Below are 20,784 nucleotides of genomic sequence, written 5' to 3'. Positions count from 1 at the left end.
TGCATCACGTGCACGAACGACATGAGCAGCCCGGACGTCGCGCCGAGCGCTGCGTGCTTGGCGGCGAAGGAGTGCGACAGCTCTTCGAGCCGCTTCATGGGTGCGAGGTACGAGGGGGTGTCGGCGTGCAGGAAGACCGCGCCGCCGCCGAGCCCGCCGACGGCGGGCGGCAGCTGCGCCTGCAGCATGCACTGCAGCACGAGCTGCGTCTTGCCCGTCCCCGCCGCACCGGCAATCTCGGTGAGGCCGTGCGCGTCGAAGCCGCCGCCGAGGCACGCGTCGATGCGTGCGCAGCCAGTGGAGAGGCGACGCGCGTGGCGAGGATCGCGCTCGAGGAAGAGGGCAGACTGCGGCGGTCGGGATGCCATTGAGCAAGAGCGGGAGAGACGCAACAAACCGCGATCGCGGGCGAGCGGTCGGGATCCCTACTGGAAGTACCTCTTCCGTGGCCTCGACAGCGGCGCGCCGCCCTCGGTCTTCTAATTAGTCGCGCGCCGATCTAACGATATATTGGTAGCTGTTTTTCGAGCGACCCAAACGAAGCTGACTCAGAAAGCGCGCACACACGCAAACACGCTTCAACGCGGACCCCCCGCAGACACCCAAGAGAATACTGTAAAGCCGTAGTTACTGTGTTCCCCACTCTAACTAAGCATGCGCGACGCCGACTTCGACACGAAGCCTTGGCAGCCCGGGCAGGCCGTGTTTATCGGCTCCATACCGCGGCTCGTCTCGACCTCGCTGTCGTCGCTGAGCCAAGTGTGCAGGCAGCGGTAGTGGAAGAGGCTCTGGCAGCAGCGTGTGGCGCCCCAGCCATTAGGGTCGCGAGACTGCAGACGCGCCTCGGGGTGTGCGCTGAGGTCGTCCAAGCAAATAACGCACTCGAGGGCCTCCTCCTCTGCTGCTGTAGCCGCGGACACGCCCGCAACTGCGGCAGCCGCTTCCACCTCCATCTCCGACTCCTCCTCGCTGTCGCTCTCCGCCTCCACCTCCACCTCCACCTCGTCCCATGGCGGGGCAGCCCCCGCCGCCGCCTGCGCCGCCGCCGTCGCCGCAGCATCCGCCCTCGCCGCCGGCTCTGCTGCGCGCGCCTGCCACCTCGCCGCCCGCTGCTTGCTCACGGAAGGCGGCGGGTCGGAGAGCAGCGAGAGAGCCGTGGCGTCGGCAATGTCCGTCGGGTCGAAGCTGTCCTCCTCCTCGTAGTAGTAGCTGCTGGCCTCGGAAGGCCCTGCTGCGCCTTGCGGCGGTGCTTGCTGCGGCTGCGGCTCGAGCAGGCGGACGGTCGTGTCCCACAGGTGCCGCGCAAGCGCCAGCGCCGCCTCCTCGGCGGTGGCGAACCAGCCGAGGCTGACCTGCTTGCCGCCAACCATCACCTTTAGCTGGTACTTCTTGCTGCCTTCCCGCTTCGGGTCGTAGCAAACGCCCCTGTAGCTGTTGTTGCTGCTGCTGCTGGTGACCAGCGTAAGGCCCTCCCTCCCCACCTGCCGGACTGCCTCGGCGCCAGCGGCAGAGGAAGGCTCAGGTGGCGGCGGCGGCGGCGGTGGCGCGGTGAGATCGCTGGTGTCCCTGCCCGCCTCCCTGCGGGCGTAGAAGAGCGCCGCCTGCTCGGCGGTGTCGAAGCGTCCTAGGTGGACATCTTTGCCGTTGACCTTCACCCTCAGCTGGTACTTCTTGCTGCCTCGCTCCTTCGGGCAGTAGCGGACGCCCTTGTAGCCGCTGTTGCTGCTGCTGCTGGCGGTGAGGGTGAGGCCCTCCCTCTCCGCCTGCAGTATCGCCTCGGCGCCAGCGGCAGAGGGAGCCGGGCGAGGCTGCAGCAGCTTTGCGGCGTCGGCGCGGCCGTACTCTGAGCGAGCGTAGGCGGTGGCCGCCTCTTCGGCGGTGTCAAAGCGGCCAAGGTGGACACGCTTGCCATCAGCGTGCACCTTCGCTTCGAACTTCTTTTTGCTGCGGCTGTACGTCACGTTCTTGTAGCCAGTCGTGTTCCTCTTGTCGATGGCTGGGATCAACATGAGGCGCTCGGACGCTGTGGCCCGCGACGAGCTCGCGCGAGCGGGCGCCACCATCACCGAATAAAACTCGCTTCGCACAACGCTACCTGTGGGCAGAGATTGGCGCACCAGGCACGGACAGGCAGACGCGCCCGCCGATCTGGCTTGTTTCTTTGTTTTGTTTCAAAAGCCAGTCCGAAGGTTATAATTCTTTTTTCCCTCTTTTTTTGCCCGGCTTCGGATCTTGCGGGCCCACGAACCTTGGCCACGAACATTGGAAAAAGAAATCGAAAAATCGCGAAACCCAAAAACGAAAGGAGGGGGGGAGGGGGGTTGTAGGGGTGTGTGTGTTAGTGTGTAGGGGATGTGGGGGTGGTTGAGGGGGGGTTGAGCAGAGGTTGAGGGGAGGGTCGCGGGAGCCCCCCACCGTGCCCCCCACCGGTCTTCTCTCGCACGGAAATGCTTTTTTCTTCCCATGAGGGGGGGGTTGCCCATCATGCTCATATACGTGATTGGACAATCTACGGCACGGTTCACGTTACGATTCACATTACGACCTCCAGCTGCAGAAGCATATTGCGCGGTGACCTCAAGGGGTACTTCCATCCATATTATTCACTTCATAGTCCACCCCTCTTTGCTGAATCCACAAAAACTGGCAAACAAGAGACTTGTTTTTATCATTTCCCTCTCGTGTACAGTCGGACTATCTTTGTAGGTCAAGTTCAACCTCCTCCTTGCGACGGTTGATCCGAGTCTATTAAGTTCTCCCAACGATCTTATTAGTAGTTGACTCTCGCCACGTATCATTGCGTGTGCGCAATGATAGAGGATGAACCGCCATGCAGGAAAATATGACTCTCTTGGTGCGGCGCCCTCGGCCAGCTGGCCTTTGGTGCCGTAGTTGCACTCCGCCGCGCCGGTGGTGCGACCAGATGCGACCAGGTGTATGAGTGAGGTGGATGGGGTGGCAGGGGAATGCGGGTGACAGGGCTTGGACTGGTCTTGCTCCGCCGCGCCGGGCGCCGGGTGAGAGGGCTTGGACTGGTCTTGTGCCAAGTTGCATAGGCTAAAGCCGCGCCTCCCAGACCTATGAGCCCTGCTGCTCGAGCCGACAACTGGCCAGCTCGAGCAGAGGTGGGGAGCGGTGAGCTTCTATTCCGTCCTTTCCGACTCCGCACCGTCGTACTGCGTGGGTCGACCACAGCTCTCCGCCTGTCCTTACTCCTCTCCGTCGCCCCTCGCGTCCTCTGCGAGGTATTGACCGACATTATTTACATACGTTTTTTTTTTACAAGCAACATGGCCCCGAAGCGGCGAAAGCAACTCCGAGCCGGGGTGGGAGCCGAGCCGCAGCCGGGGTGTATGCTGTAGCAAAGCGGTATGGAGGCAGACGGGGTAAGGCTGGTGGCAGGAGACCAGGGATGAGTCAGTTGTCAGTTTCGAAGCATGCTTTCCCTCTCGTCGGTTCGGGGTTGTTGAGATTGAGATGAGTTGTGAGAGAGAGATGGTGATGCCGGACCTCTTTTTTGTCGTTGTCGGGCGCGTCCTCGTCGGTGGAGCTGCTTCTTCTTTGCATCGCACCGCAATGCCGGCGAGGGGACCAAAATCACCCCGGTTTTGCCCATTTTCGGCCATCCGTCAAAATATCTGAAGATCCCAATATAGGATTCTCCCCAAACCTTGCTCAGCTGATCCAGCCTGGGGGGAAGGCCAGCCCTGGGCAAAGAAACCAGTACCTCATCGGGCTTCCCTGAGCGTCACAGCTCGGTGATCGCGCCAGCCGGACACCACTGCAACGTCCGTTCCGGGCATTTGAACGCGACCTTCGGGGGCAAAGACATGGGCTCTATGGCTCAGACTGGACTCCTCTTGGTCCCTTCTGATGCCCTAGGCCACACCTGGGCCTTACCCGGGGTCCTAGGGGGCGGGCAGGGTTTGACCCCCGAAACTGGCATGAGGCACCACTTGTACCGGCGGCCGCTTGTAACACCGCCCCTGCGCGTGAAATCCACCCGTGACTTTCCTCGTGCGCCTCGACAGGCCCGGCCACGCAGTCGCTCCAGTCGCTCCACTCCGCGCCATGACTGGCGGCGGCTTCGGCCTATCCGCCGGCTGCCGCTTCAAGAGGGCGAGCAGGAGCACCAACGCACAGGAGCCAGATCTTCGCCCGCCCGCGCAGCTTGAGACTACCTCGCTCGACTTCTTTGGCGCCGCCGCCGCCGCTCCCGCTCCGGCCGCCACCGCCGCAGCCTCCGACTCCGCGGCGCCCTCCGGACGACAGCCACGCCGCCGCGGTCGGAAGGGCGCTGCGGCCACCGTTGAGCCTGCGGCCGACGATGAGCCCGCCGCCGCCTCGGCCGCACCCGCCAGCAGCGCCCGAGCGGTCGCTGAGGCAAACCAGCTGCGCAAGGCGCTGCGGATCCACGCGTACGGCAACGACGTGCCTCCCCTGGCGCAGTCCGCGCACCAGCTGTCGGAGGCGCACGGGCTGCGGCCGTACCTCTACCAAAACATGATGACGGCCGGCTACCACGAGCTGACGAGGGTGCAGATGCAGGCAGTGCCCGCGCTGCTCGCCGGCCGAGAGCTCCTCGCGTGTGCGCCGACGGGGTCGGGAAAGACGGCCGCCTTCGTGGTCCCGATGCTGCAGCGGCTCGGCTCCTCGGCGCGGCGGCGCGGCGGCGGCGGCGGCGCGCCGCGCGGCCCTCGCGCCGTGCTGGTTGCGCCGACGCAGGAGCTGGCGAGGCAGACGCACCGCGAGGTGCTCAAGCTGGCAGCGGGCGGGAAGGTGAGCGTGGCGCTGCTGACGCGCAAGATGGTGACCGCGGCGCTCGCGGAGGCGCGCGGCGGCGGCGGCGGCGGCGGCGGCGGCGCGCCCTCCTTGGTCAAGTATGACGTCGTCGTCTCGACACCTCTGAGGCTGGTCGGCCTGGTCGACAGAGGGCTGCTGCCTCTGCAGGTCGCGATAGCACCCTCGCAGCACCTTCGCAGCACCTTCGCAGCACCCTCGCAGCACCCTCGCAGCACCCCGCCTTGCATCCCCTCCCTCCGCCACCCGCCAACCCCGCCTTGCGTCCCCACCCTCCAGCCCCTGCCCCCCAGCCCCCGTCCTGCCGCCCCCGCCGCCCCCGCCGCCCCCGCCGCCCCCGCCGCCCCCGCCGCCCCCGCCGCCCCCGCCGCCCCCGCCGCCAGCGCCGCCAGCGCCGCCAGCGCCGCCAGCGCCGCCAGCGCCGCCAGCGCCGCCAGCGCCGCCAGCGCCGCCAGCGCCGCCCTCCACCGCCGGCCGCAGGAGGTTCGGCTGCTCGTCCTCGACGAGGCCGACAAGCTGCTCGAGCTGGGCTTCCTCGAGCAGGTCGACACGCTGCTCGCCGCCTGCTCGCACGCCGAAGTCAGCCGCGCCCTCTTCTCGGCGACGATGCTCCCCGCCATCGAGTCGCTCGCAGACACGGTGCTGCGGCAGCCGGTGCGGGTGGTGGTGGGCGAGAAGAACGCGGCGGCCGAGACGGTCGAGCAATCCCTCGTCTTCGTCGGCCGCGAGGACGGCAAGATGCTCGCGCTGCGGCAGATGATACGACAGGGCATCCAGCCGCCGGTGCTCATCTTCGTGCAGTCCAAGGCGAGATGACCCGAGATCACCCGAGATCACCCGAGATCAGCCGGTGCTCATCTTTGTGCAGTCCACGGCGCCGCCAAAAAAAAAGGGGGGGGGGGGGTAGCTCCCAGCTCCCTCCGCCGAGACCCTCAGCTCGAGCGCTCGCCGCCGCACAGGAGCGCGCGGTGCAGCTCTTCCATGAGCTCGTGCTGGACGGGCTGCGCGTCGAGGCGATCCACGCAGACCGCTCGCAGGCTCCCGCCCGCCGCCGCCTCCTCCGCCACCCTCCTCCTCCGCCACCCCCTCCGCCACCCTCCTCCTCCGCCACCCTCCTCCTCCGCCACCCCCTCCTCCGCCACCCCCTCCTCCGCCACCCTCACCACCCTCACCGCCCCCACCGCCACCTTCACCACCCTCACCACCCCCACCCCTCCACCGCCACCGTGCCCGCCTCCTCGATCGCCCGCCGCCTCCAAGCTCGCCGCCTCCCTCTCCACCGCCTCCCTCTCCACCGCCTCCCTCCCCTCCGCCTCCCTCTCCACCGCCTCCCCACGCCGAGCCGTCGCAGGCGCAGCGCGACGCGATTGTGGACCAGTTCCGCAAGGGGCAGGTCTGGGTGCTCATCGCCACGGAGTTGATGGCGCGCGGGATGGACTTCGAGGGGTTGCTCTAGGGGCCCTCTAGGACCCCTCTAGGACCCTCCTCGTAGGCGCGCGGGATGGACTTCAAGGGCGTCAAACTGGTGGTCAATTTTGACTTCCCGCAGACGACCGTCTCGTACATCCACCGCATCGGCCGCACCGGCCGCGCAGGCATGCGGGGCAAGGCCGTCACCTTCTTCACCGAGCAGGAAGCGCGGCCCAGTGTGGCCCGACCGCCCCAGCGCACATTCCACGATTGGCCACCCGACGCCCCCGGAGCACACGGCCAACCCCTGGGCAGAGAGATGGAGCGGACCCTGGCAGAGAGATGGAGCGACGGCACCCTCGCGGCAGAGAGGTGGAGTGGGGCGGTCGTTCGTTCACCCGCCTTTCCCCCTCCCCCGGAGCAGGACGTCGAGCAGCTGCGCTCCATCGCAAACGTGATGAAGGCGAGCGGCTGCGGTGTGCCGGACTGGATGCTCCGGCTGCAACCAATGCGCAAGCAAAAGCGAAAGGCGATCGCGGTCAAGCCGCGCTCTCGCAAGGCGGTCGCCAAGCGCGCGTGGAGCGGCGGCGGCGGCGAGGGCGGCGGCGGAGGCGCCAATGGGGTGGCGAAGCGGCCAAAGAAAGCGAGGGCAAAGGCGGACTGAGCCTGTAACTATGGCGCGGCGAGTCCCTGGCGCGGGTGGCGCGTGGCGGTGGTGGCAAAGGTGAGTCTCAGTCCCTCCCCCCAGCGCCAAGGGCACACAAATTGCTCAACCTCCGGCCTCCCCCAAACCTTCCCCCAGCGGAGGTTGCCCTCCATCGAGCGCGCCCTTATGGCGTCCAGGCGTACCGAGCCCGTCTCCGCGCGCGGCGTTTTGGTTTGATTTTTTAGTTTTTACTGCACAAAAGAGTGATGCACGAAAATTGACCACACATGTGGCTGAGCTGCTGGAAAATCGCGCTTTGGCGTCTGGGGCGGGAACGGGGGCGCGGGCCGCTGGGGCGGTGCCGATGGCGCACCGATATATGGGGCGGGTGGCGCGCGGCCGGAGCGGAGAGCGGGTAGCGGATATATCTACGCGCGTGGGCGGACTCGCAAGAAGCAGACGGAGGTCTCTCGGAGGGAAAAACGCTGCATCTGTCGCAGCCAAAACTCAGGCAGGGTGCATGGATTGGATGGGAGATGGGGGGCGGCCTGCAGCCTCCCAGCTCGCAGAGCGACGCAGAGTGCGGCCCGTTAGGTTGTGGACGGCTGGGTTGTGCGGTCAGCGTGCGCAGCGCGACTGCCATCAGGTTGGGGCCGGGAAGCTGCTAAAGTGCACACCGTCCCTCAGGCCGCGGCGACTTCCAGCTCACACCCTTTGCCCTGGTCACCCGTGGAGGCCGCACCGGCGCCGGTGGCGGCGCCTTCTGACCCTGAACGTCTCGGGGCGGGATCGTTCGAGGGTCAATCCCGGTTGACTTGATCGGCGAACAGAGTACAAATGGAGCCGGGTTGCTTCGAGCCGGTGGGCTGGGTGCTGCCGCAGCATCCTCCTGCTGCTCCTGGTCAATGACGTGCGAGAGCGGAGAGCGTGGCGGCATCTGCGGGGAGCGTGGCGGCCGTGCGCTCGCCGGCTCCTCCGTAAGCAGACAACTAGACTCACGATGTGCGTGCATGGACTCAGCCGCGGCGGGCAGAGTCCAGGTGCGGTGCGAACGACGCGCCCCACGAGGTCCCCGAGTGAGGAGGACGAAATCCGGTGTCGCCGAAGATGGCACCTTTCATTCCCCTTGCGACATCCCCGCCGATCTGTATGTACGAGATTTCATTGCAAGTCCCGAAAATCCAAATAAATCAGGTGTGCCCTTTTTGCTTGGCCGGACCTCATGCCGGGGTAGGTAGGGAGGGTAGGTAGGTCTGGGCCCTCCCACGCCGGAATTTTCACAGTAGAAAAAAGAAAATGTCCGCGGAATCACGATGTCAACCCTGCCCAACTGGGTGATCTGATGCTTGTAGGGCTTGAGAGTGGCCTGCCATATTCGATGCCATATCACACATAGGCTATGCAACAAACATAGGAAGGATCTCGTGTGTGTTCTATCGTGCTTCTCGTCTCGCCTCTCTCGAGCCACGAGCGAGGAGAGTCGAGTCGCGGTCCTCGTGTCGGCATCCCGATGGGGGTGATACTTGCGGGCGTGGATGACGCTTACGGCGGCCGGGGCACCACCCACTAGCTGCATGATCACCGGCCGGTCACCTGGTCACCGATCACCGGCCTAGGAGCTCAGCACTCCTTATTCAGGGGGTGATCGGTGATCGAAACGCGGCGGTGTAATAGATCGATGCTGCGGGAAAGGAAGCTGACCGGTTTTCGTGCATCTCCCGCTCTGAGACGCGAATGCTGACTCAAGCGGTTGGGGTCAGGCAGCGTGGAGTTGCCCGGGTCGTCTGCCATGCACGTGTGAATCGATGGATCGGCCATATCGACCCACAAGACAGCTGTGGCTTTCTCTTTACATGAAAACACGAAGCTCCCATATGGGAGCCGCAGCCGTTTGGGGTTTTAATGCGAGCTCCTCGCACGCCTTGGCCCCGGCCAGGCTAAGGACAAAGCGTCGGCCGCCGCACCCCGGCCGCACGTGCCATTCACCGCCGCCACAAAGACCTTGTGTTGTTCCAAAACGAAGCCCTCGCCTGTTCAGATTGACATGATGACATGTCGAGGTGTGCGCCATCGGTTTGGTGTCCAAGGGTCCGGATGAAGCTTCCCCACCCAGCTCCAGACAGCTCCGTCGGCGGTGATGTGGCGATATGCTGTCTTTATCTCCAGCCGAGACAGCGACGACGCGCTGGCCAGCCAAGGCCTCGACCTTCTTGGGAAGCAGCTGAGCCAGCTCGTCGCCGTGGCCCACCCAGCTGGCCACAACGAACGCCCATCGATCGCCCCAGCTCCATCCATCCATCCCAGACCGCGCCGTCGGCGGTGAGGGCGAGGCTGTGCCATGCTCCAGCCCACCCAAGGCCTTCTTGGGCAGCATCGAGCCTACATGTACAGGTAACTCCGGGGTGCCGCCAGGGTGCCAGTGCACGACGACGGCGAGCCGCCGTGAACGGGTCGTCTTTCGGCCGCCGCTCGGCACAGCTCGGCATCCGCAGTGCATCCTCGCTTGTAGCCGCTCGAGTGATACTCGACGCCGCAACGATGGCCGGCACTGAGGCGTGGAGCAAACTTCAACAGCACTATGACGCGGGCATGAAGACGCAGAAGATGCGCGACCTGTTCTCCAAGGACAGTGACCGCTTCGAGAGCTTCTCTGCGACGTTCGAGGACGTCCTGCTCGACTACTCCAAGAACATTGTGACGGAAGAGACGATGGTCGCCACCAGAGATGCCGCACTTATACACGCGCCGCCGCTCGCCCGCGCGCATCGCCGCCGCGTAAAATTCACAGCTGCACACGCCTCGGCGCTCGAACCAGCGATCAGCGCTCGCCGGCCGACCTGCCTCGCCGGCTCCTGACACCCGCCGCGCGCCCGTCCTGCAGACCCTGCTCAGCAAGCTGATCGATGAGGCGCCGACGCGCCTCTCTGCCCCCACCCCGCGCCCGTCGCGCCCACCGCCACCACTGCACACACAGCCGCCGGCAGCTGCCGCCTCCGCTGCCGCTGTGGACTCCGCTGCCGCTGCCGCCCTCTCGCCGGCGTCGCGCCGCCAGCACCCGCCACCGGCGGCCGCGATCGTCCCGCGGCGCCCTCCCCACCGCCCCGCGGCGGAGTGGCGCGCAGGCGCAGGTGAAGGAGATGGCCAAGGCGATGTTTGCGGGCGAGAAGATCAACCTGACCGAGGATCGGGCAGTGCTGCATGTGTGCTCTGCTCCTGCCGCCGCCCTCGCTGCCGCACGCACGCACACGCACACACACACACACACACACACACACACACACACACACACACACACACACACACACACACACACACACACACACACACACACACACACACACACACACACACACACACACCGCTCACCCGCCCACACACACACGCACACCTCACCCACGCGCCCGGCCTTGTACGTCTGCGTCTGCATCTGCATCTGCGTCTGCCCCCGCCCGGGCAGGTCGCGCTCCGGAACCGCGCCAACACGCCGATCTTGGTGGACGGAGTCGACGTGATGCCGGAGGTGAACGGCCGTATCTCCCCATACCTCCCCATACCTCCCCATATCTCCCCATATCTCCCCATACATGATGCCGGAGGTGAACGACCTGTTCGCCAAGCTCCGGCGCGAGGGCCCGTCCCTATACGGCTGGTCGGAGCTGCCCTGTAGGTGAACGCTACTACTACTGCTACTACTACCACCACACGACTATTACTACTACACCAGAGCGAGGGCCCGTCCCTATACGGCTGGTCGGAGCTGCCCTAGGTGAACGGCGTGCTCGCCAAGCTCGAGCCGTTCGTCAACAAGGCGTTAGCAGAGACCACAGTCTGCTGTTCAAAGCACATGCCAGCAGCCCACGCCCTCGGGGCACGCGCTGTAGCGTGGCGTCGTAGCTCGGCGTCGGTGAGGGGTGATGCTCCGGACCAGCGGCTTACCACTACGACTTTAACATTGCTGCTACTACTGCTTACTCACCACTGCTACTACTACACTGCCGCTTGCTTCTGTTCGACCCGTCGCTGAGTAGAGACCACAGCGCATGCCTTGCCTGGCGGCAAAATGCCGCGAAACGCAAGAGGACGCGGTGCAAGAGTGAGGCGTGGCCTGTCCTCGCCAGGTGCGTTCGGGCGAGTGGAAGGGGCACACCGGCCAGCCCACCTAGAAGCAGAATCTCTCCCCATCTCCCTGCGTACCTCCCCGTACCTCCCCGTATCTCCCCGTATCTCCCCGTATCTCGGGCCCGAGAAGAAAGGCGCACTCTTGCCTTCCAGCCCGCGCTCGAGAGGAGGCGCTCTTCAGCCGTGTTCGACCGTACTCCGCTGTCCTCATTGGACTCGCACCCCTCGCGGTATCCACGCGGTGCTCTGAACACACTGCGCAGTCCCCGCAGTCCCGCCCTGAGGTTGGCGTACTCAGCTCGCAGGCAAGCCCATCACGGACGTGGTCAACCTGGGCATCGGCGGGAGCGACCTCGGGCCGGCCACCTTAGAAGCGGAGCATTGTGTTCTTGTAGTCCAGCGAGAGCTCTCGAGAGAGCTCGAGAGGACACGTCCTCGGCTGATATACATGTATATAGGACTCGGCACCCCCGCCCTGAGGGTGGCGTATTCAGCACGTAGGCTTGTACGCCGCAGATTTGCTACCACACCACCCACGGGACTGAACCCAGACTGGAGTCCATCCTCTCTTGGTATGGTACGCGTAGGCCGGTGATGGTGACGGAGGCGCTCAAGCCGTACTCGAAGCGCGACCTCAAGGCGCGATCTAGCCGAGAACTAGCCGAGACGGAGTCGAGAGATAGTCAAGCCCTACTCGGGGCGCGACCTCAAGGTGCACTTTGTCTCAAACGTGGACGGCACGCACATCGCCGAGGTCACGAAGGCGTGCGACGCGGAGACGACGCGCTTCCTGATTGATTGATTGATTGATTGATTATTGATTATACTAATTAAGGCGCTCGACGCGGAGACGACGCTCTTCCTGATCGCATCCCTAGAAGCGGAAGACGCATTCTTACATCCCTGCCCGCGCTCGAGAGGACACGCACTCCGCTGGATTCAGCCGTATTCCGCTGTACTCACTGTCTCCGCCTATCCTCGTACTCACTCGGTGCTCTGAAGACTCTGCACGATACCGCCTTCCCGCCCTGAGGTTGGCGTACGCAGCGCGTAGGATCGCGTCCAAGACCTTCACGACGCAGGAGACGATGACCAACGCCAACTCGGCCAAGTCCTGGCTGCTGGCCGAGCTCGGGGGCGACAAGGCCCCCCCCCCACACACACACACACGAAACACACACACACACACACACACACACACACACACACACACACACACACACACACACACACACACACACACACACACACACACACAAGGCCGCCAGTCAGTCAGTCAGCCAGTCAGTCTGACACACGCCCTACCACCGAGGACGGGCCCACACTCCACACACACGCTGCCCGCGAGTGGTTCGGGAGCCGACACGAGGCGCACTGCCACCGGCCGTATAATCATTGGGTCCGGACTGCTGAGCGCAGGCCGCCATCGCGAAGCACTTCGCGGCGCTCTCCACCAACGGCAAGGCGGTGAAGGAGTTCGGCATCGACGAACAAAACAACATGTTTGGCTTCTGGGACTGGGTGGGCGGTCGGTACTCGTCCTGGTCGGCGATCGGAACTTCGATCGCCCTCTCGATCGGCTGGGAGAACTTCGTCGCCTTCCTCGAGGGGGCGCACGAGATGGACAAGCACTTCCTCGAGGCGGACTTCTCACCCGAGAAGGGCTTCAAGAACCTGCCGATGGTGCTGGCCGCGCTCGGCGTGTGGTCCTAGAACGTACTCAGCTGTCTCGCCGTACTCCACTGCATTCACTGTATTCGTAGCCCCTCGCACTGACGCGGTGCTCTGAACACGTTCATGTTGGCGTACTCAGCACGCAGGCGCGTGGTACGGCGCCTTCTTCAATCAGTGTTTAATGACTCATTATACTAGGTGAATTATGTTAAGAGGACGTTCGGTGGACCCAATTGCAGACAGATATACACAGTTGCAGTAGGACACAAAATCAAGAGCAGTAAACTCGAGTAGGATATAGTGTTGAATCTCGTCGGGTGTTAAGCATCTCTGCGACGCGCGACGGCAAGCACGTGGCGGTCGGCACGGGCCCGATCATCTGGGGCGAGCCGGGGACCAACGGGCAGGTGCACGCACTCCGCACTACGCACCCTCTCCCGCCCCGCCGCCGGAGAGCTCTTGTTTTTCGCCGCCGTGATCCCTGTTCACGCGCCGCCTCCCCTGTGCTTCCTTGTCGTTGAGCATGTAGCTTCAAGAGCAACTCATAGGCGTTAGGCGGAATAACACTTTCTGGCGCCGGTCGCGACGCAGGTGGTCACACCTCGCTCGAGTGAGATCTCGGGAGATCAGGGGAGATCACACCTCGCTCGAGTGAGAGATCTCGGCCCGCGAGATTGAGAGATCTCGGCCCGCGAGAGGGTTGGCTCTGCGACTGCCAACCCTCTCCCGAGATCGCCACAGAACGCCCCGTGTGCAATGCCCCGTGTGCTCCGCGAGCGCGTGTGCCCCGTCATCCGTGCGAGGACGTGTGTACGACTGACGGGCTGCTCACTTTGCTACGCAGAACCCGGACCCTCCCCTCCCCCCCCCTCCCCCTGACCCCCTCCCCTACCCCCCAGTACCCGAACCCTCCCCCTCACCTTGCGATGCAGAACCCCGACTTCCCCGAGCACCACCCGATCCTGCTCTCCAACTTCTTCGCGCAGACCGAGGCGCGTTGCTCATACCACCACCCACGGACCTGAACCCACACTGGGTTCGATACTCTGGAGGTATGGTACTAGGCGCTGATGAAGGGCAAGACGAAGCCCGAGGTCGAGGCGGAGCTCGAGGGCAAGATGGACGCCGACGAGATCAAAAAGCTCGCGCCGCACAAGGTGTCGAGAGTAGTGAGAGCATTAACTAATTCGTTGTCAACCATTCACGATTGATGACGGCGCTCGCGCCGCACAAGGTGTTCGAGGGCAACAAGCCGAGCAACTCGATCTTGTTCGACAAGCTGACGCCGCGCACGCTCGGCTCGCTGATCGCAATGTACGAGCACAAGATCTTTGTGCAGGGCGTCATCTGGAACATCAACTCCTTTGACCAGTGGGGCGTGCAGCTCGGCAAGGTGTGGACGCGAGTACACGAGATTGCCCGAGATTGCCCGAGATTACCCGCGCCTTTGACCCTTGGGGCGTGTAGCTCGGCAAGGTGGGCACACGCGCCGTCGTGCCCGCTCCTCCGCCGCAGGAGCTCGCAAACAAGATTCTGCCAGAGCTCAAGTCGGACGAGCCGGTGAGAGGCAGCCGAGAGACCGCCGAGAGACAGCCGAGAGACCGCCGAGAGACAGCCGAGAGGCCGCCGAGAGACAGCCGAGAGACCGCCGAGAGACCGCCGAGAGACCGCCGAGGTAGACATTGCCCGCTCGCCTCGACAGCGTTCCTCCTCCTCTGGCTCTGGTCCCGCCGCCCGCAGCGACGCTGCACGCGCCCCGCAGTGACACACACTCACACCGCTCACCCACGCGCACTGGGCCTTGCACTCTCAATGCCGAGGGGCTCCTGTCGTCCAGACGTGGAGACGCGAGGGATCGTCCGGCCCTTGCCCCACCACCTCGTGTGTGTGTGTGTGTGTGTGTGTGTGTGTGTGTGTGATTGTGGAGAGAGAGAGAGAGAGAGAGAGAGAGAGAGAGAGAGAGAGAGAGAGAGAGAGAGAGAGAGAGAGGTGTGCACCTGACCTGACCCGGCGGTGAGCAGGTGACGTCGCACGACTGCTCGACAAACGGCCTGATGAACCACTTCAAGGCGCGCTCGAAGGAGGTCAAGTAGTGCGGTCGGGGCCGAGCAGCCTAGCGGAGACGGCCCGAGGGGGTCGGCCGATCTTCAGCCCAGGCAGAGGAGGGGAGAGCGAGGCGGCCGCGCGGGGGCGGAGAGGCGGGGCTAGCGGGGCAGAAGGGTGGACCAGAGGGGAGAGCTGCAGGTGGGGAGGCGGGGTTGCTGGCTCGCCCATACGTGCCGAATGGCTGGCGGCCAGCAACCAGGTGCACGGATCTCGTGTCGACGCGAAGGGGTCGCGAGAGCGGCTGCAGAGCGTGCTGCAGAGCGAAGCATGGTAAGGTAAGGTAAACTTCCCAACACACAAAAGAGGTGGTGGGGCAACCCTCGCGACTCCACGTCTAGACGCGAGTCGTCGGACGTCGCGAGACAGCCGACAGGGCAACCATGGAAAAAGTGTGTCAGAAAAAGAAAGAAAGAGAACAAGCAACCCAAGGGAGGGATGGGAGGACGGCACGCCGCCACCACACAGGGATTTTAAGGAGATGAGTGTGGTGCTAGCCGTCGCCCAGTCAGAAAAAGAAAGAAAGAAAAAACGTCGGTGCGGGACCGAATCGATGGTCTCCTCCTTCCCATTTTTTCTTTTCTTTTGAGAGCAGGACGCCGGGTTTGTCTTGTATGTGCATGTCGGGCCTGGGTGTGTGTGAGGGGCAGAGGGGCGGGAGCGTGCGGGGCAGAGGCCCAACGTCGGGCGGCTTGTCGGGGTCCAGAGCATTCGAGGGGGGAACGAGGAGGGGGGAATGGGCGGTCGGCGTCGGGGTAGCAGCACCAGGGCGTACGGGGTAGCCGTCACTTTCCTGCCTCACAAGGGCGGGGCTGTCCCGGAAAGTGAGAGACGCCGGGCAGCGTGGCGCATTACTGAACCCTCCCATACGTGTTTGGGGTTCCTCCTTTGCTGTCCCATCCCCTCATCTCTTTCCCGCCTGGGCGGGGCGGTGGGCGGGCGCGCGGTGAGGTGTGGCGTGTGCGTGTGTGCGACTGCAACGAAGGACCGCTCACAGAGGACCATTGGGTTTGTACTATTAACAACGAAGGCGCTCTCAAAAAAAAAATCGATTGCGGGGTCAGGGTGACAAATCTTGGTTACCAGGCCTGGACGGACTCGCTTGCGTGGGCCACGACTGCTGCTCCCTGTCGAGCAGCGAACTCTTCGACGAACAAGAGAGCCTATGCGTGCGGTAAGCTTGCTCGCGGTCCTCCTGGCCTTTGCGGACGCACTCACATTTTCTGGCCACGCTCGTGGTAAGCTTGCAGCGCGACCGGCCATCGCCCGCCGCTCGACCACGCCCAAATTGGCCGACAGCGGCGGCGGCGATGACGGCAAAGTTGGCGGCGATGGCGGCGGCGGCGGCGGCGGCGGTGATGACGGCGGCGGCGGAGGCGGCGACGAAAGCGAGCCGTTCATCGGACGTGGCATCACTTGGTTCTTGGGCGCCAAGTCCGCCCTCACCCTCGTGAGCGGCCTGCCCGTGCTGCTCTCGCCCTCCTCCGTCCTCGACGACCTCGGCTTCCCGCTGATCACCAAGGCGCACGTGCTGAGCACAAAGATGTGGGGCGTGTGGCAGTGCTTCTTTCAATTCCTGCTCGAGTTCACCGTCGCCTTCTTCGTGCCGGCCGGCCTCACGCGCAACCTCCTCCTCCTCTGCGAGGGCATCTTCGAAATCGGCCTGGCGGTCGACGTGCATCACGACTTCACGACGGCCAACAGCGGCCGCTATTCTAAATCCATCCACGACGTCTACGTATGGTCGCCGCCCGTCTTCTTCGCCGTCCTCCTCCTCTTCCCCGACCCCGTCACGGACGTGGCCGCCCGGCTCCGCGCCTACACCACCGTCGGCCTTGTCTCCGCGTGCATCCTCGGCGCGCAGGTCGCGGGCTTGCAACTGGCGTCGACGAGCGACAAGAAGTAGGGATCCCTAGCGGAAGTTGCTAGTTGCTGCTTGTGCTTCACCTGGAGACCGTGCTTGCTGCTTATTTTATAGAGTATTACCTATTACAAGTTACCACCACATACTAGCACACCTTCGTACGTACGTAATTTTATCAACAGAAATACCGTCCGGAACTGTCGTGGACGATATTATACACTCAGAGAGAGAAGCTAAAAGTACACTCACACTCGAGGCGGCTCACATACCGCACACCGTTACATAGCCAATTCGCAGGACTTTGTCCGTTCCTCCTCCTTTCACTTTCTCCTCTACTTCTTGTTCTTCGCGCCCGTTGGCTCGAGACCGACGCCGTAGATGGTGCAGAACATGCCGCCGCACGCCGCCGCGAACGAGGTGAACATCACGCGCTGCACGGCGTCGTTGATGCACTGTTGGTGATCGTCGCCTGTCTTGTCGTCGCAGACCTCGAACATCTTGGTGAATGCCGTCACGCCAATGATCGCGCCGACTTTGCCGGCGGCGGCGGAGAGGCCGTTCAAGGTGCCGCGTATGGAGGGCTTGTACACCAGCGCGGACATCACGTAAGTAGTGGTGTTGGGGATCCAGTAGCTGCCGTACTGGATGTAGTAGATCACGAGCAGGATGCCGCTGGTGTTGTCGATCAGCGCCGGCCACAGGAGCCCAATCAGCAGGCAGCAGACCCCGCCGGAGAAAAAGCCCCAGAACTGCAGCCAGCGGACGCCGGCCCACGGGAAGAGCTGGATCGCGAACAGCACGACGAAAATGCCGACAATGTCGAGGCTGATGTTTTCCCACGCGTCGGCGGCCGTGTCGCCCGGAAGGATCAGGCCGAGGATCTTGCCCTGCAGCAGGTGATTGCCGTAGAAGGACCAGTCGAAGAAGAACCAGCCGCCGCCCGTGCCGAGCAGCTTCCGCCACACCAGCGGCTCCGACTTGACCGCTTCCCACAGGCCGGCCGAGGCGGTCGCCGAGGCCTTCCTGTGGCCGGCCGCCTCGGCGCGCGAGACCCGGGAGGTTGTCCACCGCGACAGCCGCTTCTGCTCCTTGACAGCGACCTCTTTGGGCTGCAGGTGCATGAAGACGCCCACGACGGCCGGCGCCACGGCGCCAAACATTAAGATGAAGCGCCAGGCAAACTGCGATCCGACGCGGCTTGCGGGCGGGGCCGACCACGGCTCCATGTCCGCGTACTCGCCGCACGTGTCTGCAGACGGGCGGGCGTCCGCGGGTGGAGGGGTGCCCGGGCGGGGGTGCGCAGAGGTTCCGTAGGCGCGGGCGCTCACAGTAAAAGACGAGGGCCCATGACCATGGCGCGATGGCGCCGAAGTTACGCCACAAGAAGGCCCACGCGACCGAGACGGACTTGTGGACGGGATCGACCGCGGCGCTGTCCTCGGCGGCCTTGGCCGCTGAGAGCGGGTAAACTCCCCCTGCGCCCACGCCGATGAAGGTGCGGACGGCGATGAGCAGGCAGTAGGTCGAGGCCTTGCTGCCCCACGGGACAATGCCCTGCAGCAGTGCGCCGGCAATCTGGATGTACTGGCAGACGAGCAGGCCTCGGTTGCGGCCAAAGAGGTCGCCGGCGGCGCCAAAGCTAATCATGCCGATGGCGGTGCCAATGAAGATGATCACCTTCAGGAGGAGGTCGTAGTTGCTGTCCTTCCCGTAGAGCGGGTGAAGCCACACCTCCGCTGGACCGATAGAGTCGTAGTTGTACTGGACGCCGAAATTGGCGACCGCAGTTGTGATCGTGGACGCCCAGAGCAGGAAGAAGTGGCCGCACGACTCCCTCGCGTCGGGATTCTTTGCGTCGAATTCCATCTCTTCATCACCCTCATCGTCTACCGTTAGCTCGCCGTCGGTGGTCACCTCGATCGCCTCGGCCGTCATATCCTTACATGCATGCGCTGGTTTCGTGGTTTGTGTGAGCCGTCGGCGAAACCACGCGGCTGCCAATCGCGGCGGTTGTTTGAGAAACACATCCGCCCGGCCCCACCAATCCGGGAGTGTCTTTGGCTCACGCCAGGGCGCTCGTTGCTCCTTCTCTTTGTATCTTCCATACTGCGTTTATCAGAGGGGACAGGGCTAAGTAGGGTATAAAGTATCCGTACGCCACAAATGGCTGGCTATACTGGGGTACATTAGGAAGTCAGCGCCATACTGCCATACCTGACAAGGACTCACACTGTGGTAGGGCCAGGTATCCGTACTGCTGTACTCGTGCCCAGTGCGCCCGGTACCCGGATACCGGCGTCCGGCCTCCTCGTACTGCAATACTGCGAGAGAGGCGGCACAATACTGCCATACCTCCCACATACAAGTGTCGAAGTATGGCGAAGTATGCATACTTCAATACCACAGACTTCGCCGCTTGTACGCGGATACTGCAGATACTGCAGATACTGCAGATACTGCAAGATACTGCAGATACTGCAGATACTGCAGATACTGCAGATACTTGCTGTCCTTTCTTGCTTGCAGCTCTGAGCCACGGTTTGGTGCAACATGATTGCGTCACCTGGTGGGTCGCGGCGACACACGCGCTCAGGAGTGCAAGCTTGAACTTTGCAGGCATTGGCCGCCGCTGCCGGTACAGTGCATCCTGGCAGAGCCAGCGCGGCGGCGGCAGATCTGGGCTGCGAGGGTGGTGCTGCCACACCCCACCCGCCTGTTGCCACAGACGACCCAGATACCGCGGATACTGCAGATACTGCAGATACTGCAGATACTGCAGATACTGCAGATACTGCAGATACTGCAGATACTGCAGATACTGGAGCGCGCCCTCGAGATACCTGGGTACTTGGGCGGGTTGCGGGACCACGTAAGGAGTGGTATCCCCGTACCCATACTTGCGGGTGCGACCGCCGCTACCTATGTACTTGAGACGAGCTGCAACATACTGCCATATGTGCGTCTCAACTACCCATACCGGCATACGTCTAGCTATGCGTCTACGAGGTATCTTTAAGTACCAGCGTATGCATACCTGGCGCAACAGCAGGATTTACCTGCCTACCCCGACGATGGAAATAGATACCCCGATACGTTCATACCTCACAAATAATAACAAGATGGTAGGCACAGCTCTCAATGAGAACGATGGGCTTGCCCATCCCGGAGTGGTTCGATCCCACATGAATCCGAGACGGTGATGGGAAGCGTCTCGATGATCTCAGACCCAGTGAGGCAGTGCGTCAGACTATCCCGGATCCTGCTGAGCAAGCTCCTCTTGTAGCTCGATCGGTCACACCGCCATCGCCGTCGGGGAGAGGGGGGACGACACTGCTTCGGCAGCGTGCACCTCGATCCTGTACCGTGTTTGTTATGACCCCCCCCAATGAACATACCAGTGAGGGAGGGCGAGACGATCGAGGGGTCCCGTACCACGCGGAATCGGCCCTATCCAGTGCTCAAGTGCTCAATAATACCCACTTGGCCCTCTGTCCCCAGAAGACCCAATCCCGTTCGGACTAGGGTTTTGCATGGCACGATGGCACGCGTTTGCTTGCCGCAGCCAGGCGTCTGCGAGCTATACCTGCCGAATAAGAGACGCTACTGTCGCTTCTCCGTCGTCGCAGGCTACCGCTACTGCACCCACCACCTCGCCGCACGCAGCGACGGCACCGCCGACCGGATCCCGTGTCCTCTCGATCCGGCGCACTCCATCTTCGCTCGCGACCTGAGGAGGCATCTGAAGGTGTGTCCGAAGGCCAAGGAAGCGGCGGCCGAAGCTTCGCTGCCCTGCTTCCGCCGCGATGTGAACGCCGGCGAGCAGCTGACGGCGCCGGGCGCTCCTCTGCCGGCCACCGCGCCAGCGCCAACACCCATCGCGGGCCTGCCTCTGCACGCTTCGCTCGCAGTGGCGAGTCGCGCCGAGCCGCCTCTCGGCCGCGTGTCTGCCGAGCGGGTGCGCGCCCTCCTGGCAACGGTCCGTCTCGCGCTCGGCGAGGAGGCTGTGCACGAGGGGCCGCCGCTGCCGCCGCCGCCGCCGCCGCCGCGTGCTGCGGCGGCGGAAGCGGAGGAGGAGGGAGGCGGCGAGGGGGGCAGGCGAGTGCGCGGCAAGGAGAAGCACGGCCTGCAGCACGAGGCGATGCTCGAGGTGCTCCGAGCCCTCCCTCCA

General features: G+C 63.8%; 6 protein-coding genes across 6 annotated transcripts in view; 4 read left to right on the top strand and 2 right to left on the bottom strand.

Annotated features, from left to right (window-relative positions):
• Nucleotides 1–644: 644 nt before the first annotated feature.
• On the bottom strand, nt 645–2,009 carry EMIHUDRAFT_247958 (hypothetical protein; the record flags this gene model as incomplete). The annotated part of the gene is made up of 3 exons (XM_005763820.1): nt 645–896; nt 1,122–1,493; nt 1,635–2,009. 3 exons carry the CDS (start codon nt 2,007–2,009, stop codon nt 645–647), a joined length of 999 nt encoding a protein of 332 aa, XP_005763877.1.
• Nucleotides 2,010–4,395: 2,386 nt separating this feature from the next.
• On the top strand, nt 4,396–6,769 carry EMIHUDRAFT_51983 (hypothetical protein; the record flags this gene model as incomplete). The annotated part of the gene is made up of 5 exons (XM_005763819.1): nt 4,396–4,950; nt 5,281–5,600; nt 5,633–5,807; nt 6,293–6,448; nt 6,647–6,769. Coding segments are annotated over 5 exons (1,329 nt in total), but the record flags the coding sequence as incomplete, so codon positions are not given.
• Nucleotides 6,770–9,343: 2,574 nt separating this feature from the next.
• Nucleotides 9,344–15,049, top strand: EMIHUDRAFT_446110 (hypothetical protein). The gene is made up of 21 exons (XM_005763818.1): nt 9,344–9,568; nt 9,738–9,764; nt 9,979–10,056; nt 10,314–10,376; nt 10,623–10,664; nt 10,975–11,005; nt 11,281–11,358; nt 11,477–11,480; nt 11,563–11,614; nt 11,688–11,738; nt 11,811–11,839; nt 12,030–12,120; nt 12,395–12,676; nt 12,796–12,825; nt 12,863–12,867; nt 12,975–13,056; nt 13,582–13,641; nt 13,714–13,806; nt 13,884–14,042; nt 14,165–14,209; nt 14,671–15,049. Exons 1-21 carry the CDS (start codon nt 9,395–9,397, stop codon nt 14,740–14,742), a joined length of 1,548 nt encoding a protein of 515 aa, XP_005763875.1. The 5' UTR covers nt 9,344–9,394; the 3' UTR covers nt 14,743–15,049.
• A 786-nt stretch (nt 15,050–15,835) lies between these two features.
• EMIHUDRAFT_371533 (hypothetical protein) lies at nt 15,836–16,817 on the top strand. Its single transcript, XM_005763817.1, is given in 2 exon segments — nt 15,836–16,727; nt 16,738–16,817. 1 exon segment carries the CDS (start codon nt 15,918–15,920, stop codon nt 16,656–16,658), a length of 741 nt encoding a protein of 246 aa, XP_005763874.1. The 5' UTR covers nt 15,836–15,917; the 3' UTR covers nt 16,659–16,727; nt 16,738–16,817.
• PTA1 (putative inorganic phosphate transporter) lies at nt 16,774–18,586 on the bottom strand. Its single transcript, XM_005763816.1, has 2 exons — nt 17,945–18,586; nt 16,774–17,865 (listed from the first exon to the last, which is right to left on the bottom strand). Exons 1-2 carry the CDS (start codon nt 18,549–18,551, stop codon nt 16,949–16,951), a joined length of 1,524 nt encoding a protein of 507 aa, XP_005763873.1. The 5' UTR covers nt 18,552–18,586; the 3' UTR covers nt 16,774–16,948.
• A 1,568-nt stretch (nt 18,587–20,154) lies between these two features.
• Nucleotides 20,155–20,784, top strand: part of EMIHUDRAFT_247952 (hypothetical protein) — a gene marked incomplete at both ends in the record, with an annotated part of 1,623 nt that continues 993 nt past the window's right edge. The window contains 2 exons of the mRNA XM_005763815.1: nt 20,155–20,619; nt 20,692–20,763. Coding sequence (XP_005763872.1) covers nt 20,155–20,619; nt 20,692–20,763 — 537 coding nt within the window. The remainder of the gene's footprint in view (nt 20,620–20,691; nt 20,764–20,784) is intronic.

Source organism: Emiliania huxleyi, assembly GCF_000372725.1.
Source record: "Emiliania huxleyi CCMP1516 unplaced genomic scaffold EMIHUscaffold_619, whole genome shotgun sequence".
NCBI classification, from domain to species: Eukaryota; Haptophyta; order Isochrysidales; family Noelaerhabdaceae; genus Emiliania; species Emiliania huxleyi.
The sequence above is the reverse complement of the archived record's forward strand: the minus strand, read 5'-3'. Positions and strand labels throughout refer to the sequence as shown.